The sequence below is a fragment of the Nipponia nippon genome, unplaced genomic scaffold, assembly GCF_047370975.1.
Source record: "Nipponia nippon isolate SJK-2023a ecotype South Korea unplaced genomic scaffold, ASM4737097v1 scaffold_4, whole genome shotgun sequence".
NCBI lineage: Eukaryota > Metazoa > Chordata > Aves > Pelecaniformes > Threskiornithidae > Nipponia > Nipponia nippon.
The window spans coordinates 88,066,620-88,080,673 of record NW_028262358.1 but is presented as its reverse complement, the minus strand read 5'-3'; the positions used below and the strand labels follow the sequence as shown (position 1 = coordinate 88,080,673).

At 41.2% G+C, this 14,054-nt stretch overlaps 1 protein-coding gene across 5 annotated transcripts in view; it reads right to left on the bottom strand.

The window, feature by feature from the left end:
- Positions 1-14,054, bottom strand: part of SNAP91 (synaptosome associated protein 91) — a 72,208-nt gene that overhangs the window by 17,790 nt on the left and 40,364 nt on the right. For 2 of the 5 annotated variants that reach the window (XM_087774645.1, XM_087774646.1), the window contains exons 14-17: positions 2,432-2,509; positions 2,256-2,327; positions 1,713-1,796; positions 770-853 (exon numbers count right to left, since the gene is read on the bottom strand). In XM_087774645.1, the coding sequence (XP_087630771.1) occupies positions 770-853; positions 1,713-1,796; positions 2,256-2,327; positions 2,432-2,509 (318 nt within the window). Of the gene's footprint in view, positions 1-769; positions 854-1,712; positions 1,797-2,255; positions 2,328-2,431; positions 2,510-2,716; positions 2,978-3,524; positions 3,633-9,422; positions 9,594-9,732; positions 9,748-14,054 lie in introns of all 5 variants that reach the window. The other 3 variants (XM_087774641.1, XM_087774642.1, XM_087774643.1) reach the window with 3 other exon arrangements.

Here is a 14,054-nt window from a genome sequence, read left to right as displayed (position 1 = left end):
TTCTCTACAAACTTCAGCCTGGGATGGGAAGGAGTCACAATTGTTTAGCACAATCACTTAGCCACTAAAATACATCATATAGCACGAATTTTGGAGAATGGTACAAACAGAATTCCGGTGAAGCTGCTTATCTGTAGGATGCAGCCTACAATGATACAGTTATTCAACCTTTGAAATAGGTGTGACAGTGATGCCACATTCAGTACTAGCAGAGACCTCATCTCACCCAGTATAAGGAGAGGGTCTCTATCACTTCTATGCCCTTCTGCTCAGAAAAGCACTCTCTCATCACCCCACTCTCCTTGGCTAAATGCAGCACTGCTACCAAGTCATTCATTCAAGCTCCTAACATTTAAGTGTGTAACCTGCCTCAATTAAATCAACTAAGAAACAAAGATGAATTAGCAGTAAGGAACAAGTAGCATAGCCTGCAATACTGCTTAAGTACTGCTAGAGTCAGCCAAAGAAACTTTATGTATATACTCCTATGCAGTGAACAGTACAGAAAAACAAGGCTTGTGTAGGAGGTAGGAAAACGAAGAGCACGGTAAAAAGATAATCTAGGAAGTTAACTTGTACTTCAGTATAGTCCCTCCATCATAAATCACTGTAGTTTTAATTTAAGACGTCTAAAATACTAAGAAATCTTGTGAACAAGAATTTTATTCCACTGCGGAAGTCCACTTACAACCAAGGAACACGAAAAGATTTCAAAGACCATTTCGTAGTTTTGCCATAAAATAACAAGTTTCTAGAAGTTCTTTATTACCAGCAAGTAGGTCTGCAGAAGCTGAGGAACTAGAAGCAGCCTGGGTTGCGGGCTGGGGTTCAGAAGCACTACTTCCAAAAGCATCTAAAGGGAATTCCAGAAAGCATCAAGAAAAGGTAAAGAGTTCAATATTAAATGCATCAATTCATCACTTATCGTAAACAAAAGATGACAAAAGGATAACCACTTCATTCATCAGAAGAAGAAAATAAAAGTGCTTCGCCATCTTTATTGCAGAACAGTACCGTGGATGCAAAGCTCAGGTGGAAAAAAGGAGGTGCAACAAACCAGCACTTAAAAGAAATCTCTTTTCTTTTAGTCGGGCCTCTTCTCGGAAAACCCAGACAAACTACAGCATTCTAGATGAGAGGGTTAAGCCCTTTGGAGATGAATGCGTCAGATAAGAGACTGGAGTAATTCTAGCCAGAACCTACTGACTCACATTAAGTCTTTTTAGAGGAATATTTCACTCATGTTTGAAAATTCACTACTTCTAAGCAACATTCCTGTTCTACAACACTCCTAGAGCTGGTTGTGCTCATCCTCATTTCCATCTTGTCAAATTCAACACAGATCCTGTGATTCAGATACCCAGTTTGAGACAAGTCACCCTCAAAACTTCAGCTGCTTTGAGAAATGGAACTGAGAGAAAACAACGTGACCATAGAGAGTTGCAAAGAAGAAAAATGAACACAACAGACTTTCATTGGACCTCTGAGGAAGAGCCATACATGCATTGATTGAAGACAGAATGGCAAGTGTCACACTGACAGCTTATTCGCAGTTCGTTATTGTGCAATACGAAGAACTGGACATGCTAGTATTAGCTGTGATGCTACATAGAAAAGCTGTGAGAAGGGGAAACAGCAGCTTTAGGCAAGCGCAAAGGCAATTAAAATGAAGTGATTCAACTCTGAAGTGGTGAGGAAAGAAAAATACCCACCACCAAATAGGTCAATCACACCTGAAGAATCCACCTTTGCTGGAGAGGCAGTGGGTAGAGGAGAGGGGGCTGCAAATGCATCCACTGCAGTAAGCATAGGATAAACAATATTTAGTATCAGCAAGGCAACAATGATAGCTAAATATTTCAAATTCACATGGGCTCCACCAGTTAGAACCACAGGGTCGGGAAATTCAGGTAACAGTCTTCAGAACTGCAAACAGAAAGTATTACATTTCTCACACAGCAACTGAAAACCACAGTACTTTAAAGAAAGCATTGTTTATTAAGAATTTTCTTATGCTTAGAGGAGTTACTCTCTCAACAACCACTTACTCAACTTCAGTGTCAGCCACTTCATAGTTTGCATCTTCAGCAGCTGCAAGTCTTGTGACCAAAGTGTCAAACCCACAACTTAGTATTTCAGCTTAAAGACGTAAATTGGCAATGTCTTTTTTTTTTTTTTTCTCTTGAGGAGAAAAAAAAAAACAAAACCAAAACCCCCATAAGTCTGTAGGATGGCCTGTGAAGACAAGCACTCACCAGATAAGAGATCAGCAGTGAGAGAACTCTCAGGCACAGGAGAAGCTCCATGCGGCGGAGATGAAAAAGCATCTTCCAGAAATGAAAGAAAATCAAGAAGTTAAGTATCATTCAAGTCAGTTTACACCATTACATAGCATCAAAGCAGCAGAGTATTGGAAGAATTCTCTCTTTACCTGTACCAAAGAGATCTATGCTAGGAGTAGCATCTGGTTTAGGTGCTGCAGGTACATCAGGAACAGACTCAAATAAATCTAAGGCCAAGAACATAACATGTCTTTAACTCATTTTTGAAAGACAGGACTGAAAGCAGAACTTTCAAGTTTTGCACATCGTATTTAAAGTTAATAGGCTCTCTGGTTTGAAAGCCTAGCACACAGCATGCATGCAACAATGACTTGTTTGTTCTGTACTCCTGACAGATCAATCCACCAGAATCCAAGAGTTAAAAACAAAATTACCACCAAAGATATCTAGAGCAGGAGGAGCGGAGGTGGTGGCGGTAGCAGAAGTGGTGGCAGTAGTGGTAGTGGCAGTAGCCGTAGTAGCAGTAGCAGCAGCAGCGGCAACAGCAGCAGCTGGAGAAGGAGTTGTTGCAGGAACTGGAGTGGCTGCACTAGTTGTAGGGGTAACTACAGGAACAGCAGTCTCTGTTGGCTTCATAGCAAAGAGGTCCAGCTCAGGAGCAGCCTCTGCACTACCTTCGGACGGGGCAAAGGGGTCTTGTAAAAAGGAGAGGGGAAATATATGTGTATGCATACTTAGGATCAGTGAGGGAGGAAGTCAAGAACAAAGCAACTACAGGCAATGCACATACTGCAAATACACGCACGCGCACAGAGGAGGTCGCTCTAACATCTAGCCTTCTTATCCACACACGTTACTTATGTTTCTCCAAAATAAAGACCACCTGAAAGGCTGAGCAGTCTAGTTACTAAAGGGCAGAGCTTTCAAAGGCTGTTTGACAAGGCCAAAAAAGACAGGAAATATGACAAAAGAATATCCAGTTTAAGAGGTTACTGCTTACAAAACTCAGCACTGTCAGAATCATTTATTAGTGCTACTGAATAAGCATAAAGTTACTGGGACTCAGAAACAGGCAGTTTTGTTCAGCATGCTCTTCAGTCTAAGGTTTGTTTTGACCAATTGTAAACAGTATGAAAATTTCAGAAAAACACACTGCCATGTAGTTTAAACAACAAAAAAAAAACCAAACAAAAAAAAACAAAAACAGCAAAACAAGAGACTATCTAATGACATAAAACCCACCATTTCCTGAACATGCATCAAGAGCTGCTGCTACAGGGGTTGGGGTAGCTGGTGCTGCTGCCCCTTCAGCTGCTGCAGGGGCTTCCCCAGGAGAAGCTGCAAAGGCATCTTGGGTGCAGTTTAAGAACAGAAATTAAAAGGAAAAGGGATAAAGAGAAGAAAAATATAGTAAAAGAGCCAAGTTAAATTGCACAGGTAGATCCCCTTATACAACATGAATGTTGTTACTCTGACAGCAAGACAAGTCATGCAGCGCAAAATGCTTTGTCTCCCCCAACCCCACACAACCAGGTTCTAGACAGGGTTTGACGATGGAGCTTCTCGGCTTGCCCACAGGAAGTACAGTGAGTATAAAAGAAGGCATTATTCTCATTGTATAAGGGTTCAGAGCAGCATGCTCATGTACTACCCAAAATTAACTAATGAAGAAAGAGCAAAGGTATGGCAGTAAGTTGGTATTAATAAAGATATTAAAAACTTGCATGCTCAAAGCCTGTAATACATGTGATTAATCTGCAACTGTGAATTTACTTGCATAGTGCTTTGCAGACTTAGGCACTGTTACGAGTAACAATCCAATTACATTGGCAGAGATCTGCATCTACCACTTCTGGCTTCTGAGCCAAGTCAGTCATGCAACATCTGAGAAATTGAACTTACTTGTTTCTTAACAGTATTCCAATCGGATCTTTCTGAAGCCATAACCTGATGCATAGGTTATATTTAGTCAGCTTGCTTCTGACAGATCAAGAGTGTTCATCTTAACTACTGGCCAGCCATAGTTTGTCTCTCCTTTACGGATCACCTCTAAGGCCAGCCAGTCAAGTCAGGGAAAACAACTATTTTGGGCTTTTGGAATGACTTGCTCATGACTGGTGGGGTTTTTTTGTTTGGTTGGTTTTGGTTGTTTTGTTTGCCACTTGTTAAGTGGTATGTTTAAATTTCAAGGTCTGAACTTTTACAACATTAGTCCTAGGCTTAAACCACCATCTGTAGCTCTTAATTCCATGAAGTAGTCCTAATGGACAGTGCCATTTGGGCTATCCTCATAGGCAAGCATTTTCTTTACAGAAAGACTGCGCAATTGAGATGAAATACTTCAAGATGTTCATAAAGGCCAGTGTTCTACTGCTACAAAGTTAGCAAGTTAAAAAAAAAAAAAAATCTGTTGGTGAATACTACAATTGCACTGTCAAACTAGTAGAGGAAAAAGTTTAACATGCTTTAACTTGAGTGTCAATTTTAAAATGAAAACAACCATTTTAAAAACAAGTTTGTGCCAGTTAATCTAAAAGCTCAAAAGAACATGCATTGAAACTTCAACAGAAGAGATGAAAGCCAATTAGTCTTGTACAATAGAATTAAAATGAGTTAGTAGCAAAAGGCCTGCTAATAAGCCATTTCAAATATAATTCTATTTTTCATTAACAAGGTACAACAATAAAACTGGATGGCAGTTGTCCAAGTTAAAAAAAAAAAAAATCATGATTAGTCAAACACCACAGTATTGTATGTATACCAGACACTGGCATACATCACTTAGAAGAAATTCAACACAGAACTGGACTGAAGAGTTTTGAATTGTACTACTTGAGAATTCACTATGCATATGGTCATGTCTGTTGGGTTTTGCTCTACAAGGCCAGCTTTCAGATGGAGGGTCACCTTGGGCTCTTTCAAAAGAGCACATTTCTATCCACACAAGCTTGTAGGCCAACAGCACAGTAGTCGGTCAACACTACTTGTAATTACTTCCCAGAATGAAAGGATAGACTCCAGATTTCACATAAAGTGGGATTTCAGAATGCATAGAGTTAGTCACAAGTTCTATGTTGGGACCGCTTCAGCCTTAGAGTAACACCTATTCATGATGTAGAGTATTGAAGGTCCATGTGCAGCAGTCACAGAAATTCAGGTGGGCACAAATTTCTTCCAACCCACAGATGGAAGGGAACAGCTAGCTTGGCACTAGCTTTATTATTTATTGCCATTTCTGAGTAAGGTTCTAGCTAAGCATTATCATTTTCTTTATCAGCATACTTGGGTTAAATGGTAGGCAGGATATTTACTCAGGTTATGCCACTTCCTTACATTTGGGCATCTTCTGCTTCAAAAGTGAATCTAGCTTTTGACTTCTAGAATCAAGTAGCACATGATCCCCACTTGGGTTTATTGACAGCCTGGAAACTTAAAGAGATGTTGCTGAAACCACTGTAAGTTCATGCTGCATGGAACATCTATTAGGAGTGATAGGTATGTATTATGTACTGCGTAACACTTAAATAAAAATAGTTCTTATTGCAATGACATGCAAACAAGGGCACGTTCTGAAATACTGAAGTAATGCTTCAATACATCTTGTCTGCAGCAAAATAAGTGTTTCTGATGAGTGATCTGTTTAATTTCATAAATTCAGGCTTTATTTGATGCCATGGCATCAATAAGTGACAAAAAGTTACTCACGCATGATGGTACCACTGACTTATAATCATTTAACATATTATGCAACATGTGAAACAACCCTATGGAAAGTCACGAGTCTAGGAAAGATCATAGAACTAAAGTGTACAGGTGAAAGATTTTTTTTCTGTTTCTGTAGTTTCTTCCTCTTCAGTCACCCTTTGTTACTTTTTGACATGGAGGACCTGACCTGAGCTAACAAGAAATATTTCACTAGGCTCAGTGCTAGGAAAGAATCATAAGAAATCATAAGACTTATGGGATCTTTTTGTTGTTGTTTGTTTTTTAAAATAAGTGCTAGTTTGCTATACCAGCATGTTCCAGCATAAGGGGTATTCATTAACCCTCCAGTGCCAAAAAGTCTTGATCACTTTGGCTTTAGTTTCTTTAAAGTGAAAACCACAGCTCTCCTGCTGGCTTGCAATTCATGTCATCTGAATGCCTAATAACTGACATTTGCACAGTGTCTGTCGTGACCTGTTACTTGCACCACTTACAGTGTAATCACACAGAGTATAACTCAAGAGCACATCACTAGCATCCCAAAACACTGTGTCCAAATTCTATTATTGAGATACAGGGCATTTCAAGGTATTTTGCTTTTCTTCTACCTTTAGACTTCTCCCGCTCAGGAAAGATTCCAGCTGCACTTTGAAAACAGCCTCCTCTTGTTTCTCTTAGAAACAAGATAAGGAATTCTTCAAGTTGGCACAAGTAACTGAAAGCTTGCCCATTAATCAGATAGAATTCTTCAAAAAAAGCTATGCTGGATCAATCCTGCATTTCTCACCTGCTTTCCAAGACCATGTTAGAGATGAAGACATCATGCAGAGCTGCTTTTCCTCTTAAAGACAAAGCCTGGTCATAGGCAGCATGCAGGCTCCTATCAGCTAATGTACCAGCGATATCGTGCAAGAGAATAACAGTCAACAGTCATGCCTGCAAAGTGTCCTCTTCTGCTCCTTCCATCAACTTGGCTGCCTTCTTCCTGCACCTTTCAGCTTCCTTCTCCTACCCAGGCACTCCCTGCAGACTTTGCATTCTTTCTCCTGAGATCACAGCTTCTGTACCTTCCCCTACCACATCTTACCACAAGGAACCATGTAAAGCAACTAAGAACTGGCAAGCTGCAAAAAGTTAAGGTGACCCTGAAGACTGTATCTCTAGAAGACCTCAAAGGTCAAATAACTACTTATTAAGTGTCAGCATGCCTAGCACCACAAAAGCTAGAGAGCAGCAGTGTCTGCCCAAAAACGACTCTTTCTTGTACTGTACATAGTCTTAAAGTAACAAGGAATGTTTGTATGGGACATCACTTACAGCAGAGGCTTCAGGAAAAAAAAAAAGAAGAAACAAAAAACCCCATAAGTAGAGAGATGGAAGTTCAATATGGACTCCAGGATCTTAAAAGGGTCGGGCCTGTGGGTGCCTTGAAGGCACTGTGAAAGTCCTTTCACTGCTGAGTGTCTTTAGAGATTTTTCTTCTTGCGAATTAGAGGTTTTCAAATCCAGAAACTTGATGCTATTATAAAGTAATAAAACCTTGCTTCTTCCTGAAATGTTCTAGGAAAGACTCGGTATTCATCTAGTATACAATCCACTAGAGATTTATAGTATTTGAGCAACAAAATACATTTTCTTTAAAAGAAGAGATCAAGTCATGGAAGTCTGGATACTGCAAAAGTAAAACTCTTTCCACATTGAAGGATGAAGGCAACTCCACTTAACATGTGCTGCTAAGTAATCTAATGATCAGTTAAATCTCTGGAAACTAAAAGCATCCAGCTCTTTGCCACCTTATAAACATGGAAGTAGACACATGATTTGGTAGCAGCCATTTTTCCAGGCACAGAATAGTGGAAAAGGTAGGAAGAGAGAAGGGTACATCTTGCTGCTCTAGTACTGGAAGAATAGGCAAGGGTAGGTGTTTTTCTAATCTGTTTGCAAGTTTACAGTGATTTCTAGCCATTTAACTATTGGTTAGGGTTTTTTTTTTTTAAAGTCATATCTATGCTGAATTAATAATGCAATTTTAAAGTGCTGTATCCAAGACAGGCTCGACCCCCATGTCTACACACCAGAAGTTTCATACACTATGTGTCTGCAGGGACGTTAACGAGCACAGGCCTTGGCTTCTGCAACAGGTTTCTGAGAGTAACCAACATCAGACTCTTGCTCCTAGTGGTGTCCAGCACTGCTGCCCATGACTATTTTAAAATTGCTTCTGAAGTGCCTGATCCTGTGGCACTTGGACTATTATCCACCTCTGTAAAAGGAGGGGTTAAGTAGCAGGTAGCAGCTGTACTCCTTTCTTACAGCTTCACAGCAGTTTTATTGGGGATATCTTGGAGGTGTCTGTTGAAGTCAGTCCTAAACAAAACTTCTAACTAGGAACTTTCAGTCTTTAGAGAATGCCTTTGTAGTCAAACTGTTTATGTACGAGACCTCTGCAGCACTCCTGTTACTAGAAGCAATAAACACACCCCCACAGAGAATATACTGGAATTCAGTTTTGATAGCAAGTAAGTTATTACTAATTCCTGACATCCACTGTTATGCTGGAAGTATGCATCAGAGGAAGAGACAACTAGAAAAATACAGTGGTCAGGTGATCTCAAGCATGTTAGTGGTTTGGAAATCAGAACATTTCTCCATTAGCCTGGGCTGGTATAGTGTTGAAAAATGACAGTTTCTGACATGCTGCTGAGACGCCTCCTGCTCCATGACAGCGACAAGAAAGCTGACAACATAGAGAGGGGACTTTATTCTTACTCAAGAGGTTAGCTGCTAACATTACATTCTTTAGTTTAGTTATGCTCTTTCAGTCTGTGTCTCTTTCTTACATGATTTGTATAGTTGGCATTTACTACAAGTTCACTGCCACTTTGATTTACTGTTAATCCTATGTGAAATAAAACCCAGACTCAAGAATGCTGAAATATAGTAATTTCAGCTGGATCAATACTATATTTACAGGAAAGATCCAAAAGAAAAACAACACAGCTCAAGCGTGGCATGTAATGAAGGGGCAGGAAGCTGCCACATCCATCCTCTCCAGTGCAATAACTATGAAAGCACAACTGCTTTTCCCAGAAGTTGTAGTGCAGCGCATAGTTATTGAATAATGGGGAAAGAATACCTGCTTACCCCAGTGTGGACCTGAAAACTAATGTTCTTAGCTGTTCAACCATAACGTAACTCAGTCTTAAGCGTGTACAGTTTTTCATTTCCATATATATGCAGAGAAGTCTATTAGCTAAAAGCACAGCAAACAAAGAGGTAGTTGGACAGTTTACATTTCCTGTTCCATCTAGAATCCAACACACAGGCACCTCTGGTATAGTTAGTTAAATTAGAGGCCTCGTCACAATAGCAGAAATCAATATTGATTCATCTACCTTATGAGCTGGCGTAGAGCACTAGAGCAACCAAACTAACCTCCAAAGAGATCCACTTCAGCAGTGGCAGCAGTAATAGTTGTAGTTGTAGTGGCAGCAGCTGAAGTAGTTGTAGTATCAGTAGTTGCAGCAGTAGTTGTGCTAGGCTCTGGGGCAAATGGATCTGAAATCTGTGGCTCAGAGGTAACACCGGAAAGCGCAGCCAGATTATCTATATGCAACCATATAGTGAAGATCAAACAGGAAAAGTAAGGGGAAGAGAGACCACAGTCACTCAACTCCAGAAAGCTGGAGCTTTTAATAAGGAGTCTTAACATTCAAAAGGCTTAGAAATCAAAAATATTACTCACCCTCTCCCAAGAGGTCTAGTTATTGTCCATTAAAATGACAGCAAAATAAAGAAACAGACCAATTAGTAAAACTGCCAGATTGAAGATGTTCATCAGCCATATGTTCATTCTCTAAGTGACACGTCTAGGTTAAACATAATTTCTGCACTTGATTTTCCAACATTCAAGAAGTTTTCGTTACATGACAAAGCTCATTCTGTTTAATAGCTCAATTCGAAACAGAACCAGTACATAAGTTTCACGTATTTGTTAAGTTCTTTAATATCTAATCAGCAAGATGTTCAAACACTGGTAGTATTTATCACTTCTGTTTTACATAGTTTTCTTTTCTTAGACTGTAACAGAGAGAACCAAGGAGTGGCCTGTAAGGGTTGACAGGAAAGTCTCCAACCTTTCACTATCCCAGGGTAAAGCCAAGACCCGCTTCTTTAGAAGCTCAATTCACCACTGTATTAGTTCTCTCTTGCATTTGGCTTAGCAGTGTGAGAGCAAGACCAGAAGTAGGTAGACTTAGAAGTTTATGAACAGCTAACATCCCGCAAGAACACTGAAAATTTTAAATGCAAGTTCCTGGGCCTAACAGCACACAGATTCAAGACTTTCACCAAGTAAAAGCATACATGGGAAGCATGAGCCCCAACGAACCCCAGTGCTCACATACAAGTACAGTAAACAGGCATAGCTGAAGCTTATTTACATCAATGAGCTATTAGCAGAACACAGATACCAGAGAGAATCTCAAGATAATTCTTCTTAGTTGGAAGTATTTTCTAGACCAAAGTAGTCAGAAAGCAGCCAAAACCTACATTAGTGTCATTAAAAGTAGACAGAATTCAGCTTACTGTTCTGCCAAAGTGAGCTGTTGTCATCCACCCATCAGCCCTAGAACCCTGCAAAAACTGGTGCTAAAGCCAGGGCCCTCTAGCAGAAAGCAGCTTGCAAATACAGGGTTAAGTTACTTCAGGATACAATACATGGCATCCCTACTGCCCCAAGTATATTCTGGGAGGCAGACAGGCTGTGGTTCTTGTATTTAAGAAAACTGTTTAGCAGAAAAAAAAACAAACCAAAAAAACCCCAAAAACCCAAAACAAAAGAGAGAGGAGCTCCTCTTTGAAAGCTTTTCCTGCATTTGCAATAGAGCAAGCATACTATGCAGAACAACCACCTCTGTTAACACTTGCTGTGAGGAGTATGAATGATTGACAGCATAAGCAGGCTGGTTCTGTTCCAACTTCGGTTCCTTAGTCAACTGTTTCTGGAACCCAACGAAGCATCTTTAATAACAGACTTTCCTACAATTTTATGTCCTCTGAGATCAGTCAGATTGAGCTCAAAGACAGAGGAAGTTTTGCCTACATAAAAACCAACTATAAGCTATAAAAACTCGTGAAAACTATCCAGTTTGTCCTATTAAATTTTTATACTGCAGTTAGAGTAGTCTGAGCTCAACAACTACCTGTTTACTAACCAGTAGGTCAGTGCTGCTCCTAGATTCACAGTAGACATAACAGGGTCATGGGTTCATCTGATCCACACTGAACAGCAAGCACAGAGTCCAGATGCTTTACTATGGGTCAGTATGTAGGAAGAAAAACGGTTTGAGCAACTACAGCTCAATCTTACCAAGTTTGTCTTTATTTTACAACACTTGTAAAAAAGGCACCAAGAAACCACATGTAGGTATTTTCGTAATTGGTTCCATGGGAGAGCTCTACTTGAGACTGACTGCACAAGCTGAGGTAAGTCAAAACACCATTCTGAAAGAGCGTAACAGCCTATTAAAAATGCAGCACTCTGGTATCTCATTACTGCACACCAGGTGGATGCGTCACAGCTAGACTTGAAATAAACAACTGTTGGCAAACTTTTACCTTATATTAGCTTATTCTTCAATGCATTTTTGTTATCCGGTTATGTTATAGATCACAATACAGTGAAATTACCATTATCCAGCATGGCAATCTACACTGACTCTTAACATGGGAAGGATTAAACCAATGCTTTATTGTGTAGTAATATTAAAGTAACAATACTAATAGCAAATCCATGTTCTAAGGCACATTGCAATGTAGTTTGGAACAGGAATTCAGGTCAATTTGCTTTTGTATCCGAGAGTCAGACCTCACAAGGATGCAGAATTTGACCTACTGTATTTTTTGTAATACTACAGTCCAGTTTGCCTGACAAATGCCTACCTATTCACCTTGTGGTATGCTGCAGGCAACTTATTATCCTACCTGGATCATCTCCTGCTATCATAGAAGTGTAGATTTTCCACAAGTTATAGTTCATTTGCTAGGTAGCTTATGTTGTATTCAGAAATATACCAGGTATACAACAAAACATACAGTATACTGTATATACCACTAAATATACAGTGTACTATACCAAATACACAATATATGCCAGAATACATAGAATCTACACTGCCAGTGAGACTGAAAATGCAGGATCATTTGTTGGTGACAGGTATTCCTGACGTTTTTGTGACATTTACAGTGCCAATTTGATGCTGTATCTTGAAGTATTTGATATTCACATTTTCCTAGCTATTCTGAACCACAGCAATTCCTCCAGCTTCCTCCTCCTACTACTTGTTTCTCATTCGTTCCCACGTTAACTTGCTGTGGGCCAGAAGAGTTTTGCAGATGAGGAAGAAGCTCAGGTAGCAGGGAGCCACTGTTACACACCTTCCCAAAAGTCCCAAGTGGAAGGAAGGTCATCTCCAGCTTCCTGCTCAGAACAACATTACGCCCAACACCAGGTCAGGGCAGCCATGGCTTTGTCTAGTCAGGTCTTCAAAAATCTCCAGGAACAGAGAGTCCATTCACTCATACAGGGGATCTGCTCCAGTACTGCCCTACCCTCCAAGTGAAATAATTTTTTTCATGTCCAATCAACCTCTGCAGTCACAATCTGTTATTACCCTTCATTATAATCAACTATTATTTCCAAGAAAATTTTGGCTCTGCTCTGTAACTCCCCTTCAAGTAGTTGTAGGCCACTATTGAGAGTCTCCTTTAGCCTCCTCTTTGCCAGATGACAGAGGCCCAGCTCCCTCAGTCTCTCTCCAGAGACATGTGCTCTAGATCCCTAGAGTCCTATAGCCCTCTGCCAACCCCCTCTCTCCCTTAAACAGGAGAGCCCAGACCTGGAAGCAGTATTCCTAATGTGGCCTCAACTGCACTAATTAGAAGGCTCTGTAGTACCTATGAGACCATACAATTTATAATGACTATCAGCTTCATAGAATCATAGAATCGTTAAGGTTGGAAAAGACCCTTAAGATCGAGTCCAACCATTAACCTAGCACTGCCATGTCCATCACTAAACCATGTCCTCAGGCTCCACATCTACCCATCTTTTAAATACCTCCAGGGATGAAGACTCAACCACTTCCCTGGACAGCCTGGTCCAATGCCTGACCACCCTCTCGGTGAAGAGGTTTCTCCTAATATCCAACCTAAACTTCCCCTGGCGCAGCTTGAGGCCGTTTCCTCTCGTCCTATTGCTTGTTACTAGGGAGAAGAGACCAACCCCCACCTCGCTACAGCCTCCTTTCAGGTAGTTGTAGAGACCAATAAGGTCTCCCCTCAGCCTCCTCTTCTCCAGACTAAACAACCCCAGCTCCCTCAGCTGCTCCTCATAAGACTTGTGCTCTAGACCCTTCACCAACTTTGTTGCCCTCCTCTGGACATGCTCCAGCACCTTGATGTCCTTCTTGTAGTGAGGGGCCCAAAACTGAACACAGTACTCGAAGTGCGGCCTCACCAGTGCCGAGTACAGGGGCACTATCACCTCCCTGGTCCTTCTGGCCACACTATTCTTGATAGAAGCCAGGATGCCATTGGCCCTCTTGTCCACCTGGGCACACTGCTGGCTCATGTTCAGGCGGCTGTCAACCAACACCCCCAGGTCCTTTCCCGCCAGACAGCTCTCCAGCCACTCCTCCCCCAGCCTGTAGCATTGCATGGGGTTGTTGTGACCAAAGTGCAGGACTCGGCACTTAGCCTTGTTGAATCTCATGCAGTTGGCCCCGGCCCAATGATCCAGCCTGTCCAGGTCCCTCTGTAGGGCCTTCCTGCCCTCCAGCAGATCGACACTTCCACCCAACTTGGTGTCATCTGCAAACTTACTGAGGGTGCACTCGATCCCCTCATCCAGATCATCAATGAAGATACTGAACAGGACTGTCCCCAACACTGAGCCCTGGGGAACACCACTCGTGACCGGCCGCCAACTGGATTTGACTCCATTCACCACCACTCTTTGGGCTCAGCCGTCCAGCCAGTTTTTAACCCAGCGCAGAGCGCACTTAT